The sequence below is a fragment of the Motacilla alba genome, chromosome 4, assembly GCF_015832195.1.
Source record: "Motacilla alba alba isolate MOTALB_02 chromosome 4, Motacilla_alba_V1.0_pri, whole genome shotgun sequence".
Classification (NCBI taxonomy): Eukaryota; Metazoa; Chordata; class Aves; order Passeriformes; family Motacillidae; genus Motacilla; species Motacilla alba.
The window spans coordinates 43,833,997-43,850,224 of record NC_052019.1 but is presented as its reverse complement, the minus strand read 5'-3'; the positions used below and the strand labels follow the sequence as shown (position 1 = coordinate 43,850,224).

At 49.9% G+C, this 16,228-nt stretch overlaps 2 protein-coding genes across 2 annotated transcripts in view; one reads left to right on the top strand and one right to left on the bottom strand.

Annotated features, from left to right (window-relative positions):
- The first annotated feature begins 1,739 nt into the window (after positions 1-1,739).
- Positions 1,740-7,486, top strand: DUSP4 (dual specificity phosphatase 4). Its single transcript, XM_038136514.1, has 4 exons — positions 1,740-2,235; positions 4,978-5,114; positions 5,521-5,740; positions 5,877-7,486. The coding sequence occupies exons 1-4, from the start codon at positions 1,842-1,844 to the stop codon at positions 6,260-6,262; spliced, it is 1,137 nt and encodes a 378-aa protein (XP_037992442.1). The 5' UTR covers positions 1,740-1,841; the 3' UTR covers positions 6,263-7,486.
- Positions 7,487-7,560: 74 nt separating this feature from the next.
- TNKS (tankyrase) overlaps positions 7,561-16,228 on the bottom strand; it is a 130,147-nt gene continuing 121,479 nt past the window's right edge. Inside the window, exons 25-27 of the mRNA XM_038136513.1 lie at positions 15,965-16,151; positions 15,047-15,203; positions 7,561-13,027 (exon numbers count right to left, since the gene is read on the bottom strand). Coding sequence (XP_037992441.1) covers positions 12,941-13,027; positions 15,047-15,203; positions 15,965-16,151 — 431 coding nt within the window. The 3' untranslated portion in view covers positions 7,561-12,940. The remainder of the gene's footprint in view (positions 13,028-15,046; positions 15,204-15,964; positions 16,152-16,228) is intronic.

Genomic DNA, 16,228 nt, shown 5'->3' with positions numbered 1-16,228 from the left:
AATTTTTAAGATGTTTTGATGATCCAACCTGAGTTCAAGTGCTGGTGGTATGAGGGTGTAATTTTCCATTAATTTGTGAACAAATTCTCAGTTTGAGTTTTTTGTCTCCGACAGCTTTCTCTAAAGGAAGAAAGAATGTCTCTGGTATGTCACTGGCCACCCAGGGTCTGCTTTACTTCAGCAGAAATAGGGTTTTGCTATTCTTGTGTTTGATGCAGGTTGGAATGGGAGATGATTAGCCTTCCACCCCTGTTGTATAAGGCAACAGGCTCTAGTGCATTCCTGGAGTGGGCTGTATTACACAAATGGCAGCTGCGTTTCCCCCACAGCCCCTCGGATTCGGCTTGGCCGGCGAAAGGTTGGCACGGCACGCGGAAGCCACAGGAGCAAAGATCGGGCTGACGCAGGCCGAGGGGAGAATCCAGCAGCGGTCAGAGAGCAGAGTGTAAAGGATGCGGGAGTGTCACCAGCTGTAGGTCCTGCACGTGTGTGCCAGGCTGGATTCCTCCCAGGCAGGCACGCACGGCCAGGTGTTCCCCTGCCGTGCCCAGGTAAACAGCGAGCGGGCGTGCAGGGGAGGGCAGGTCAAGCTGCCTCTCCAAGAGCTGCCCTCTGTGAAAAGCAGTGACGGGGCAGATGGGCTTGAATAACCATTGGGCCCCTAACCTTACTCCCACCACATCCAGGTCCACACCGGGATAGCTGAACACCTCCAGGGCTCTGAAGCAGACTCACCCGGGACTGGCCGGCATCAGTTTGCAGGAAATGCCCTGAGCACGGCTGCTGGCATTGCGGTTTGCCACACTGCTTGTGTTCGAAAGCAGTCCAAAAGGGGTCTTTGGGGTGAAAAGATGGCTCAGCATTTGGGCGGTGATTATGGGGACACCCTCCTGGGACGCTTCAGGGCTGTGCGTTTACTCCTTAGGCTTTTAGGCGAAAACAGAGCTCCTCTGCGTGAGGAATGAAATCGAAGAGCCCCCTCCACAGAGTCGCATCACAGGCAGGGTGCTGCAGCATTCTCAGGGCTCTGCAGCTAATGAGATGCCGTTTTCTGACAGGGGAAGCGTGGCCGCGAAAGATACGGAATGAGAAGGACCCAGGGGGACCCTGCAGAGCCGCCCGCGGGCCCTGCTCAGCGCCCCCCGCCGCGGCAGCAGTCTCCAAGCGAGACAGTAGCAAGGGGATAAAGGAGGAGGAATGTGCGCAGCGTGTGCCCGGCCTGTGTGCGTGTGCCTGACAGCGTGTGTGTGTGTGTGTGTGTGTGTGTGTCTGCGTGTCTGTGTGTCTTTGTATGTGTGTGTGTCTGCGTGTCTGTGTGTCTTTGTGTGCGTGTGTCTGTCTCTGTGCGTGTCTGTGTGTGTGTCTGCGTGTCTCTGTATGTGTGTGTGTGTGTCTGCGTGTCTGTGTGTGTGTCTGTGTGTCTGTGTGTCTGTGTAGACGGGCGCGTGCCCCGCAGCATGTGCACGTGCGCCCGTGTGACCCCCCCGCAGTGTGCGCGACCCGGAGGGCTCCCGGGGGGATGAGGGGGGGGGTGACACGGCGCTGCCCCGCGGTGACAAAGGCGCGGCCGGCCCGCCGCTCTGCCCCATTCACGGGCGGCGCGGCCGGATTTTCTCTTTTTTTTTGTGAATGGAGGCGGTGACGTCGCCGGGCCCGCGCGCCGCCCCCCCTTCCATTCATGCGGCCCCGGCGCGCGGCGGATGGGCGGGGCGGGGCGGGGGCCGGGGCGCGCGCCGGCCGCCGCCGGGTAGTAAAGGGCTGCGCGCGGCGCGCGCGGGGGTGCGCGAGCGGCGCGGGCGGCGGGCGCGGGGCCCGGCGGGCTCTCGCTCGCTCCCCCCGCCATGGTGGCCACCGAGGGGCTGCGCGAGATGGAAGGCAGCGCGCTGCGGCGGCTCGTGGGCCGCGACGAGGCCGGGGCCGGCGGCGCCGCGCGGTGCCTGGTGCTGGACTGCCGCCCCTTCCTGGCGCACAGCGCCGGGCACATCCGCGGGGCGCTCAACGTGCGCTGCAACACGATCGTGCGGCGGCGGGCCAAGGGCGCCGTGAGCCTGGAGCAGATCCTGCCGGCCGAGGGCGAGGTGCGGGCGCGGCTGCGGGCCGGGCTCTACGCCGCCGTCGTGGTGTACGACGAGCGCAGCCCGCGCGCCGAGGCCCTGCGCGAGGACAGCACCGTGGCGCTCGTGGTGCGCGCGCTCCGTCGCGACACGGCGCGCGCCGACATCCGCCTCCTGGCAGGTACCGCCCGCGGGGACACCGGGAGCGGCGGGGGGAGCCGGGCGCGGACAGCTGCCCCCGCCCGCCAGGGGGGCTCCGCGCAGGGCGCTGCCTTCTCCCGCCTCCGGCCGTCCTGCCGAAGTTGGGAGCCGGCGGGAGGGCCGGGGGCCGCACGCTGCGGGGACGCGCTGCCCCGGAGCCGGGGTCCCGGGACGGTCGCAGCGCGGCAGTCAGCCCCGAGCGTGGGTGCCCGGGCGGTCTGAGCCGGCTCAGGGGCAGCGAGCGGGCGCCGTGGCCCTGCCCGGGACCTGAGGGAAGTGAGTGTGTGGGGGAAATTCCCCCACGCTTTGTTTGAGTCCATACCCAGCCCCTCGGTGCAGAGGAGGTATTTGTGCAGGGGCAAATACCTGCTGTCACTGCGACGCCCCCTTGCAGCGGGCAGAAAACCCGGGGGTGCCTCTGTGCTCCCTTTGCGACTACAGCAGGGATCAGGGCTTCCCCCTCTGCCGTGTGTTAAATGGGAAGCTGCGCGCATTTGGAGCTGCTGGTCCTGAGAATTGCTGTGAGATGATTTAGGGGCGGGGGATGCTCAGCTGGGGTTCCTGGATGAGCTCCGCGGGGCTCTTTCTTTTTTGTTTACAGCCTGAGAGTCAATTTATTCCTTGGCTTGCTTACAGCAGGGGTGAGGATGTGTATGCAGAGTAGCAAATCCATTAAGAGGTTTGATAGATGGAGGAACTAGCACTTCAGTTGTACTAGTTACAGTAAAAGCAGCAGGAGCTGTTCCAGGGATGCGATACGATGTGCTGCTGCGGGAGTGCCTGCACAGCAAGGGCTCGCTCAGGAGCAGGCTCCTTCCCCGTGAGCCAGCGTGGTGCTGGAGCCACGCATGTGGCAGGAAATGCTGCTCTGCTTCAAGGGTGGCCTTTGTCAGCTGAGAGCTTCTGGTGGCTCTGTGGTTCTCGTGGGAGGCTGGTTGGAATGGGAGCCCTTTTAAGGGATGGGCTCCGAGAGACTCAGTCTCAGCACTACGGTCTTCTTGTGTTCCACAGAGCCACTAAAATGATCTTGCTCAGATTCCATGAGAGCTACACTAACCCAGAGCTGTGCATGCCCAGGTGCACGTTTGTTGGGTGCAGGTCACAGTGAAGATCCTGATGTGTTTTGTGCAGGTCAGGCTGCTGCCAGGCTCCCTGTGAAACGGCCTGGCTGGGGGTTGCTTGGCCACGGGCACCTGCTCTGCCTGGCTCCTACACCAGGCAGGGCTGGCGTGAACAGCCAGGAGCTGCTGGATCAATGAATCTGATGAGATTCACTGAAGGGGTGCATTTGAAAAGGTCTCTTTTTCTTTCCAAGAACCATTCTTTCCAAGATAGTTCTGCCCATCACCCTGGGCAGCGTTTCCCTCTCATGGTACGATGACCACTGGAGTGGGATGTGGTAGATCCAAGGATTTTAGGACCAGATCCCTGGAAGTTGTCTAACAAAGGCACTTGGTTTTGGATGCTCTTTCAAATCGAAGCAGTAGGACTGTAAAGGGATGTCAGGCCAGGGAAATGAAGCCTCTGCAAACTGTCCTGGCTGCATGGGAGGGACAATGCAAATGCAGTGATAAATCTGCACGGTTCTGCTTTAGGGTACTAGAGCCCTTCCTTTTGTAGGGGGAGGAAACCACAGAGGACACTAGGATGCTGGCAGTGAGGGGCACTAGCTGCCTAGGGATTCCTGGGCTGCTTGAGACTCTTGCATCCATTGTTTTGAATATCCAGCCTTGTTCAGGGCAGTCTCAGAGCTAAGGCTGGATAAGAAGGATGTGTCCTGCTGTATGCTCTGGTAAGCCAAAATCTGCAGGCATAGGTCCTGCAGTTGGCTTGAGTCTTCAGGAACCATCCTGGGAGTCAGGGCTTGATCTAGCTGGAGTCCTGTGGTGATAGTAAAGTACTTGATTTTCATTGATTTCGAGGCTCAAAGTCAGACCCTACAAGGATGTCAGGGTTGTTGGTTTGATTTGAATGAGAGAAGGAAATCTCACCAGAAGTGTTTTATCGACAGGCCAACACTGCAGTTTCCCTGTCCTGGGAACTCAGTGGGATTTGCTCTTGCTTTGCCTGCCGTGACAAAGCCCTGACATCCCCTGTGCTTATACCCCTGGCAGCAGGACAGAGGAGCAAGCTGCTCCACGTTCAGTTTGCACCTGTGTCCTTGGGAAGCAGCAGACACCTCTCTCAGAGGGCAGCTTGGCTGTGGGGTCAGCTTGGCTGTACCTGGCCAGAGCCAGGGCTTTCCTGGCCTGTTGTTTTGGGAGCTCTGAGCTGGAGTGTCAAGCAGGGAATGGGAGACCTGCCTGTCTTTTTTCACAAAATTATGTGTCAAGGGAAGATGAGAACTGAACAGCCTTTGGCCTTGGAGCAGCTTTTCCCATTCAAGTCTGAGTATGCTGGAAATAAATCCTCTCTTCATTGTCTCAGAGAGCAACCTTGGCCTCCATCTGTAGTTTTGGCTGGCAGTATGCAGGGGACTGAACCCTGGACACAGACTTTGGGTGGCCAAGATCATTGCTCTTGGTGCTCTTGCTCCAAGGGAATGGTGGGGTCTCAGGGATTCCCGCCTTGCTGCCGAGAGCCTGACTGCTCCTCCTGGGGCAGGAGACCACTCTCCATCGCTGTAGCATCATCTAGTGGCCAAGGGCATCTCCGGCTGTGCCGTTCTGCAGTCCTGTGAATGCGGTCTGGGATAACACTTTGTGCCTCTCTCTTCTTGCAGGGGGCTATGAGCGCTTCTCCTCGGAGTACCCTGAATTCTGCGCAAAAACCAAGTCCCTGAGCAATGTGTCACCCCCCACCAGCGCTGAGCCCCTGGATCTGGGCTGCAGTTCCTGTGGGACCCCCTTCCATGACCAGGTATGTCTAAAAGCCCAGCACTTAGCTATCTTCACTGCCCTTCCAGCATTGCAGCCTCTCCAATGGGAGTCTCTCTGCTCTCCTTCAGCTGGGGCTTGCAGAGCCAGGGCCTTGCTTCCTCTCCTCTCATGGGAAAGCATGGTGGTCCTCCTAAGCCCAGGGTGCTTGTCCACTGAGTGGACAAGCCATATCCTGTTAACCCACACCTGCCTGTTTCTGAACAGGGCAAAGGGAGAGCAAGGGCTGAAACAGGTTTAGCACCTCAGGAAGGCAGCCTCTGCTCCCTCTGCTGCGGGCCCTGGATCAGGTGCCAGTTTACTGCGCAGCTCGATGTTTCCAAATCATCTGGATGTGTGTCCTGCCTGCCACTGTCCCCTGGTCAACCTGTTGTTTTCCTCTGTCACAGGGTGGGCCTGTGGAGATCCTTCCCTTCCTCTACCTTGGCAGTGCCTACCACGCAGCCCGGCGGGACATGCTTGATGCGCTGGGCATCACAGCCCTGCTGAACGTCTCCTCAGACTGCCCCAACCACTTCGAGGGGCACTACCAGTACAAGTGTATCCCTGTGGAGGATAACCACAAAGCTGACATCAGCTCCTGGTTCATGGAGGCAATTGAGTTCATTGGTGAGTGCCTGCGCAGATGTTGTGTCCTTTGGTGGCACTGGTGGGAGGGAGGTCAGCCGCCACCTGCAGGTCTAGTGAGGGGCTGGGCCGTGGTGGCAGGGTGTGGGTCTCACGTCTCACCCCTGTTGCCCTCCAGACTCGGTGAAGGAGTGCTGTGGCCGTGTCCTGGTGCACTGCCAGGCTGGCATCTCCCGCTCAGCCACCATTTGCTTGGCGTACCTGATGATGAAGAAGCGTGTCAAGCTAGAGGAGGCCTTCGAGTTTGTCAAGCAGCGCCGGAGCATCATCTCCCCCAACTTCAGCTTCATGGGGCAGCTGCTGCAGTTCGAGTCGCAGGTGTTGGCCACTTCATACACAGTGGAGGCCGTCAGCCCCTCGGGGACGCTGCGGGAGCGGGGCAAGGCCACCTCCACCCCCACCTCGCAGTTTGTCTTCAGCTTCCCAGTGTCTGTCGGTGTCCATGCCACCCCCAGCAGCCTCCCCTACCTGCACAGCCCCATCACCACGTCGCCCAGCTGTTAGCTCAGGGCCGAGGCCAGCCGGGCAGGCAGTGCCAGGCGTGCAGGGGCGCACAGCCCTGTGATGTTAAGCAATAGTGCCGGACACTGCCATTCACCCTGGACTCGCCATCTTTTTCGTAGAGAAATTTCTTACCTCATCTTGGTTTGTTTGCTTTTTATTGTTATGTTTTGAAAGCACGAAGTTGTAAAAGCCACAAACCTTGACACTGTCCAGGCTCTTTGGGGGAGGAAAAAAATAGTATACTGGGTTTCCTCAAGTGCCTGGTCTTCACGTGTTTCCATCCCTATTTTATTGTCTTGTTTTTTTACACCTCCCCTTCTCCCCATGTTTCTGGCCCCAGCTGATCTAGGTTGACAAGGGAGCATTCCCTGTTTTTATTGTGCAGCAGCCTTCCCCCTTGCAGAGAGACCTGTGTGTGTGTGGTGGGTGCTGCTTACCTGAGCCAGGAACACTTCGGACAAGCAGAGCTGCAGGCAGGGCCTTGGAGCGAGCAGGAGTGGTGGCACAGGGCTGCCTGCACTCAACCTCAGCCCTGCCAGTGGCTGGGGAGATGAGGCAGGAGCTGGCAGGCACCTGCAAGTCACCAGCTGAGCCTATTCTGGGGGGGGGGGAGGAGCAATCTCTGTGGTTGGGAAGTGGTTTGGAGGGAAAGATGTAGTCTGAAATGCCTCTTTTCTTGCCTCTGTGGATCACTGGTTTCTAGAAAACTTAGGTCCAATCTCCTGTGGCTTTAAGATGAGAAAGAAGGGGTTGGGGCAGCAGTCTGGGCTGGTTTTGATTATGCTGTTCAGTTTCCTCTCCACTGGTCCCACTGCTCTCCTTCCAAAAGCAGGAGGATGGGACATGGGTGGGCTATAATGGAAGAAAGAAGCTGTGGGGTGGAAGACAGGCCCAGAGATGTCATTCATCCAGCATTTTCAAGCTTCTCCCACCTCATGACCAGCCCTTTTCCTGTGCTGAGTCTTGTTCACCTGTGCAACATTTCTGCAGCTTTTGGTCTAAGCCTTGAAAATGCCTCATCTTCAACCCACCTGGAGCCTTATTTCCCACCCTACCTCTGTCCTTCCCTCCAGTCCAGTCCAACACACAAGATGCCTGTGTGGCTGATGTACATATGTATGGTTTTGTTCTTTTTTTTTTTTCTAGAAATTAACTTTTTATTTATTGCCTGAGGGAGGGAGAAAACATTGTTTGGAGAAAATAAAAATAAAACTGTTTTCAACAGTTTGGCTGGAGCAAATTTGTCCTAAAACCAAGACAGAGCAGCGGGTTGTGCACACATTCCATTTTCACAGAGCAACTGTTAAAAATGTATTTATTGACTTTTAAACTATTACAAGTATTGCAGATCAGACATTTAGCCAAGCACACTTATAGATCAAACTCAGTTGTTACAGAGATGTTACCTAAAGTCCACCATGTAGGTAGGCTGAGAAACTGCCCATCATCTTCAACTTTGAGAGAGAAGGTAAAAGAAGAAATAAATAAATGATATCCCAGCTCCAGGTAATTGGCAACCAAGAGAGGACAAATACAGGGCTAGTTATGAAAACAAGTTACACAAAAAAGGTCTAGAAATTCAACCCCCAGCTACATTGCCATCTGGGTTGCCAGAGAAAGCAATTAGGAATGACAAAGCACAAGCTCATGGGACCGCACCACAGAAAATCCCCATTTCAATTTCCAAAGCTGAAGCAAGTTCTGCAGATGTTAAGAAAGTGTCAAAATTATCTTGTAATAACAGAGATTCTAATAATCTACATTAGTAATTAATGGGACCAGCACTAAAACTTGCCACCAACACATTCAGCAAGACCAATACATCAAAACCAGTCAGATAATGTGACTTGACAGGCATATGTGTCAGTGTCATGGAAATGCATCTGCTTCCCATGTTCCATACAGATTCCCAGGCTCATTCACCTTGCTTCAGAGATTTTAACACACATACAGTGTTCCCTAATCCCCTGGGTTTCACATCTACTCTGTGTTCAGAGAGGTGGGAACACTGCCACTCCCTCTCTGCACATCTGTCCCGCCATTCTCGGAAAGACCAGGAGAACATGCTCTGGACTGTGCCAAACCCCCACATCTGATCACCAATGGATTCGCGTCTCTGGAGGTTCACAAGCCAGTTGCTACATGAGGCAAGAACTGAGTATGTGCTTTCCTAGGTCTTCCCTATGCAGGCTGCAGCATAGCTTACAATGCTGCACAAATAGTCAGCTTAACGTAACTGAAGCATGCATTACATGCACGTCCTCTTCGATTTTTGAGTCAGACTTTCTGTAGCAAAGCAGCATGGAAACAGAGAAATCCCACTGAAAATAAATTCACATATTTCCTGACATTCAGCTTCTGAGAATGATTAGCAATGTTCAAACTAATGTGTTTTGTGGCTGGACCCTTCCTTATATCCATCTTGAAAAATCCTGTTCAGGGCAATTTCTGTTAACAGTCCCATATGGAAATTGCAGGCAGTGCATGAACTGTGCAGAAACTGATGTCATTGCAGGGATGCAGGAGGCTTTTTTGAGATTTACCACTGTCTTAAGTAGCTCTCACAGGCCATGCAATGGCACAACATGTTAGCATCCCTCAGCACCTCACACATTTACAGGGAGCAGACACCTCCTCTAACCTAGCACAAACAGTAGGAGCAGCTGGTTTCCAGAGCCAAGAAAGTGCCCTTCTCTAGGAGCTACTCCCTCCCATATACCACATCCCTTTTCTGCGTCTGCTGGCCACCACAGTGCTGAACATTTTGCAGGGTTTTCTCTCTGCTTCAGTACAGAATTTTCTTTTGGGGTACTCTCATAACAAACAAGCAAAGTTTAAGTCTGCAGGCAAAATAAATTCCTGCTACATAATGCAGTGGGATTCAATTGCATCTCATGCAAACACTTGAAACAGAGGTTAGAAAACCAATAGTGACTGCAACATGGTGGAACTAGTATAAGAGGTTTGTAACAGTCTCTGTGGAGCTGGGATCAAACACAACTGGTAGATAAAAATGAAAAAATAAAATATACCGTATTAAGGTACTGTACTGTCTGCTTTTAATCCTAACAAAAGTTTTTTGACAGCACTCAGACAGCAGTGTCACTCTGCACCAGGTATCTAAGTCATCAGTCTCATGGAAACAGTTTCAGCAATGGAGAGCAGAACCCTCCCTCCTTTGTTAGGGGGTGACTTTTCTTTCTGTTTTGCCTATTAAGGTCCCACTGCGAAACTACACAGAAGTTTCAAAATGCTGCCTCAAAGGGACACTGACAAAAATCAACAGGCCTGAGAGACACATTGTCCCTTGTGCCAGCAGACACCAGGCCTGAGAGACACATTGTCCCTTGTGCCAGCAGACACCAAGTTCTGTCCCTGGTCTCCCAAGCCTATGAGGGCTTAGCCCAGTGTTCTTACGTCCTCAGCTCCTACCGTGCCTCCCACTGGTGATCCAATGCTCAAAATGAGCATCCCTGTATCAGGGGACTGCTCTTGTCAGGAGGTTAAAAACTTCATTTCTCAGGAGGCAGCAACTGCCTGGTTAGGGGGTCACAGCATTTATAAGGTCCCATTGTAGTTAACCCTCCCAGCTGAAGCAGCAGCGTCTGTACTGTTAACAGCCTGCCAAAAGCACCACAACCCCCACCGGGTTTTTAACGGGTAACTTTGGTATTGATGGGCAGATCCTCACTTTGCTTTGAACTGTAAGAGCAGCTATGACAACGTATGCTACTCCTGCACAGGTGTCTATAACACACAGATGCATCATCAGGCCTGGGTATTCCTCTGTGTCTGGCCACAAAGGGATATGAGATCACGTCATTACGAGACAAAAACCACTGCAAAATGATTTCCTCACACAGCACCTTTACTCTGCACAGAACATCAGAAACATCAACACTGGCAGTTCAAAGATACTGGAAAGTAGAATCACAGAATATGCTGAGTTGGAAGGGACCCATCAGGATCATTGAGTCTCTCCTGGCTCTGCACAAGACAGCCCCTGGAGTCACACCATGTGCCTGAGAGTGCTGTCCAAAAGCTTCTCGAGCTCTATCAGGCTTAGTGCTATGACCACTTCCCTGGGGTCCCTCTGGGAGAAAACAACTTCTCCCAATACCCAACCTAAATCTCCCCTGACTCAGCTTCATGCTGTTTCCTCCAGTCTTGTTACTGGTAATGGGAGTGAAGATACTGGTACCTGCCCATCCACTTCCTCTCGTGAGGATGTTGAAAACCCCAATGAGGTCTCCCCTCAGTCTCCTCCAGGCTATTTTTATCTTCTAGAAGTTTCAGACTGCAAAAGGAATCCAGACTAGCCATTAGTTCAACCAGCACATAGGAAACAACAAGCAAGAACAGCATCCGGTGTGGGCTTGGTGGGGTTTTCCTTTTTAGATTTGTTCTTGCTTTTGAAAGATGTAAAGCTTTTAACTTTCACACCCACATTAACCATTTTTCTCACCTAAGCAGCACAGCTGTTTCACCATTTAAAACTATGTCTAACTGGGGATGGAGAGCAGCACTCGCTCTGGCCGCTATCTGAAACCCTAGAGCAGACAGGCACATCCCCTCACTCCGTTATTAACTAAACGAAAAACAAACCCCAAACTTAAATGGTGAATACAAAGCTTCAAAGCCTAGTGGTGATCTTTGCAATCCTCTAACACTATGAAACAAGTAGCCAAAATACAAGCACCCAATTTTATCAATGAAACTTGTTTAAAAGGACAACTAGGCTAGAGCCTGGCTGGGAATTCAAAGCTACATATTTAATCAGGTCACAAAATGAAGCGAGAACCATATATCCACTGTCAGCTCAAGAAAAGTAAAACTCAGAGTTCAAGTTCTGTTGGAGTATTGCTATTTCTAAGGTTTCCTTTAGAGATACTACAAACAGATGATGTTCAGGTAGCCATCTTGCATCAAATGACTGATTTTACAGTGAGTGATACTTCTTGTGAGGATGACTTGCTTCAACATTAATGCCTTAACATTAAAAATAAGAATGTTGTGTCTTAATGCTGAAAGTGAAATGCCCTTCAGGATTAAGTCTGTTTTATACAAACACGTTAGCAAAATCCCACTTGTGGGGAGCACGTATATTTTTATGAACTAAGAGCACACTATTCTGTTGCTTTCTTGCTTTAAGGGGGATAAAATCTGAATGCATGAACTGGATCATCAGGTAGTAAACAGTGCTGGTTGATAGGGTAATGTACCACATGTTGTGTCCAAAGGAACATTTTTTTCCTCCGGATGCTACATGGTCAACACTGAAGCACATCTCCTGGTATTGGTTGTTAGGAAAAAAATTAACAGGTCTTGATCTTCAACCTTCTCTGAAACTGTAAAACACCATAAAAAAGAAACAGTTTCTACTTTTGTTTAATCTATATCCACCATGAGGGGGACTTTTGAAACTGTTTGATGCTGTGCTATGCAATGCTTAAAAATAACTTTCTCCTACCCAGCAAAATAAACCTGGGAATTTGGGAAGAAGGGTATTAAGTGAATAAATCCTAACTTTGTTCTCTGGTACACCTGCAAACAAATCTGCTTGCCAACTGATACTTTAAAATTTTGTTCTCATCAAAATGTAAAATTGATATTTTAAAAAAATTATTACTTTTGTAAATCCCTTAAGCTCTTCAACTGTGATGTCACACACAAAGATGTGACAGGAAACTGCTGTAATACACTCTCTCCCTTACCAGCCCGAAACCCATTTACTGGGTCTCATCTTACAGAGGGACATGAACCAGATACACCCTCCTGTATGAAATCATCTAACTTTTCACCTGCTTCTCCCAGCAAAACCATACCCTGCTGTAACTGGAGAACATTTCAAAAGCTGCATGTACTTAACAGGAGCCTTCTAAAATGTTCTTTTAGGGATGCCAGCAGAGGGCATGGACCTGTTTCATGAAGTTCTTCTAAGCACAAGAGCTGGTTCCACCCTTGCAAACACTTCCCAGGGCTTCCCCCAGAAAACTCACACAGACAAGGCAGCAAACTGACATAGTTTGTTTCCACTCTAAAGTTACACTCACTCATGTTATCGCTTGCTCAGAGGTGTGCAAAAAAAACCCCTATACTGAATAACTTGACCTAGCCCCTCCTCAGATGAAATTTATATTGCATTGTTAATGATTTTAGTCGACTTGACTTTGTGCAAAATATCTTCAAGAAAGTTCTGGCTCAACTTCAGAATACAAAAGGAGAATAAATAGGATCTCTTGAAAACAGGAAATGAATGGTGTATGCTGAAAAGAAAATGATGGGCTTAATGTAATTTATCTGCAAATAAAATAACTAGAAAAGTAGTGTCTGAAATTTTAACATGTGAGATGGCAGCAATAAAGATTTCCATTTGCACAATAATGTTCCCAAGGTCTAGATCAAAACAATATTATTTTACACATGGTATCTGCAGAGACTAGGAGCCTGAGATATGTTATTAAAAGGCAGTCCCTTGTAAACTTTCCTCAAGAGGAACAGTAGCAGTTGAGTATGCAAGAGTTACTCATTATCATTTTCATCAAGACAGCAATACTTTATAAAAGACATACAGCTTATTTCCAGGTTGTTAAGAATTTTATGTGATACTGATTTTCTGAAACATGTATCCATCAGTCCAAGATTGAAGTCACATCCTTCTCCACTGCTCTGAAGCTACTAGGTCTTCTGTTCTGCCGCTGTTGCTGTCTGTGAGGGAGCTTCTGGTTTCACAATCTGGTACGTAATGAGATATTCTGGGTATGCCTGAAAGCAAAGTAAGAAAAAAAACCCTGGTTTATGCAAGGGTAACTCAGTAAGTTCCGGTTTTTGCATTTCACTAAACAGTGACCAGGAAGGACAGCACAAGAACCAGCTCTATGTTCACAGCACGCAAGAAAAAGTGGATATTTCAAACCTAGCCAGCACTATGTGGAACTGCTGGATGTACTTAACACCTTGGTTAATACACAAATAGATGTTTCTTCCACATAGTCACTGCCAGAAATTGTGTGCAATAGGAATTCAGAGTTACTCTCCTTGTTAGCTAATCCTACAAATCGGCCAGTGCCTGTTAAATTACTCAAAAATCTCGGATGACTGATAAAGTCTGACCTCAAAAGGGACAACAGCTTGCAATGTAACCTGCAAAGGCCTTTACTGGCAGTAAAATACTTGGCCCACCCAAAGCACATGGCCCAGTAAGTCATCTGTCCATCTGTCCAGTGTTTCCTGGAGGCAGCTGGTACCCAGTTCAGTCCCAGAACAAAGCTAAAGTTGATGGAGGGCAGGGCCCCATTCGCAGGAACCTCCGATGGGTCCGACAGATGAGATGAGACTGGGCCTACAGAAGCCTCATGGAATCCAGCAAGGGCAAAGGCACCCGAGAGGAATTCCTTGTAACACAGCAGGATGAGAAGCTACTCAGCTGAAAAGATGATGGGGTCCTTGGGAGACAGCAAGCTAAAGCAGGATCAGTAGTGTTTTCCTGGCAGCAGTAAAGGCTACGAGCACCCTGTGGTAAATCAGCAGGTGCAGCAGTGACTGCTGTTTATTGAGTACTTCCCTGACCACACCTAGAAAACCTCACACAACTTTTAGGTTCTTCTATACAAGAAAGATGCCAACAAGCTGGAGCCAAGTTCAGCAAAGGACCAATAAGATAGTCAGGGGCAGAGAGCACAGGATAAAGAAGATGCTGAGAGAGAGATGCGCTTGTTTGATCAAAAAAGAGAAGGCTTTGTGAGACCATAATTGTCACTCGATCATAGAAGGTCACCTGACTGGTCAGGCACAATCTGTGCTTACTTAAGCTGTGCTGGCTGTCTTGAATCACCTCCTGGTCTTGCATGTGCCTTCCATGAGGATCTGTTCCATGATCTTCCCAGCTACAGAGGTGAGAGTCTGTAGTTCCCTTGTGTCTACTTTTCTTCCCTTTTACAACATCCAAGTGATGTCTCCCTTCTTCCACTCACTGAGGACCTTGCCTGACTGCCATAACTTTTCAAATACCACAGAACTACAGAATATTCTGAGTTGGAAAGAACCTGCAAGGACACCACCAAGTCCAACTCTTAAGTGAATGGCCCCTACAGGGATCAAACCCATGATGTTGGTATTATTAGCAACATGCTCCAACCAACCGAGAAAATCTCAGGGTGTGATGGAGAGTGGCTTGGCAACACCATCAGCCAGCTCCCTCAGGACTTGGGATGTTTGTAATCACAAATTTGTAGTTATTCAGTCTGATCAGGTGATCTGGGAGCCACCCATGGTAGTAAGCAAAACACTTCTACAGAATCAAGGTGTAGCTGAGTTATTCAAAATTAACAATCAACTTTTGAAGACTCCTGTGCTACTCCAGCTACCATTTAAGAGTAGCCTCTGTCACTGCTGGGAATCTACAGGTAAAAAGCCCAGAATCCTCAAGATGTACTAGAGCCCCAAAAATGCATGTGACCTTGATGCTGCAGTAATGCCACTAAAAAGCAATGGGAGAAAGACAGCTTACTGAGAGAAGCTACAGTTCTTCATAGACTCCCTCAGTGCTGCACAGGGGAAGTTAGGCAATTCTGCATGGCATAAATCAGAGTAGATCAGTGGATAGGAGTAGCATTTGCTGTCTAGATAACAGTTCACTGCTTATTTCCCCATTTAAATGAAAGAAAACCCAACAACCTAATCAGCAGCGTTATCACAGCACGCTAGGTCTGGAAAGCAGCCACACCCCATCTCCAGCTCCAAGCTCTGTCCTGGCATAAAGGCAGTCCCAGCTAAGCCACGTACCTGCTCCCCTCTGTAGATGACATACTCGGCGTAAGCAAGTCCGTTCACGCTTGGCCTGCCGATGACAGAATGGTGCCCGGGAGGGGCGTGAGCCATTTTCATTGTGCTGAACTGAAGGAAGGATTTGCCAAGGGTCACTCTACAGAAGAGCATTTGTCTAAAACGAAAAAAGAGAGTATCATTTTCAAATATCTTACTAGGAGTTGTATGCTTCCAGAAGGACTTCAATCTTTTGAGTTTATTTCATTACAATTAATTTCTCAAGGCTTTTTAGAGAAACACTTAAAGAAACCGGTTCTAAGACTGTATAAAACCTGTCACAAATTTTTCATGACCCTCAGAAGGCAAAACACAGTTTGTTCAGCCCTCACATGGAAGCCCGTTCTAGTTCATTTTATACAAAGCTGTTGAAAGAAGCTGAAACTCTCTGTGCTCCTACCAGCAGGGAATGGACCGGTGTCAAAGTGTGAGAAACACACTGATCTACTCCAGGACAAAACAAAGCTGCGATTAAGTCCTGTTCCAAAATTATCTACCTCCAAAATTATCTGATCCACAGTACCACACTGTACTGCTGACCACCACTTTGCACTGCAGTTTTGTCATGAGAGTGCCTGGAGTTTAATTGCTATTTTCCCCTGACTCTTCATTTTCAAACTTGCTGTTTCAAGCCTCTTTCCTGAGCCACTGCTCACTTTGATTTATACTCACTGCCTGCTTAGATGTAATTTTTGACCTTCCTGTGGGACTTGCCACATATATACTTGTTTTTGTTCAACCCTGACAAATGGAAAACTGCATTTTTCCTGCCATGACCAAGCTCAAGTGGCCATTCTTTACCTGCATGTCACGCTGTGCCAGGATCATAAAAACCAGGACAGCCAGAATTATGTGTGGGGAACTCTGCTGGAATCCTACCTGTGGCAGATGTAACAGGACCTGTCTTTGTGTGTGGGACAGCCAGTTCCACCCCCTATTCCGTACACATATTGGTTGCTTTTTGAGGAGTTCTCAGCGAAGTAAATTCCAGCTCCAAACATTCCTCCAATGTATGCATGCCGTTCATCAAATCCTTTGTGAATGATAGCATTAATAAAAGGAGAGCCTAGAACAGTGACACAAAAAGACACATACTTGTTAAGTTGTATAGTAATACAAGACTCAATGTCAAGAGGCGTTTAT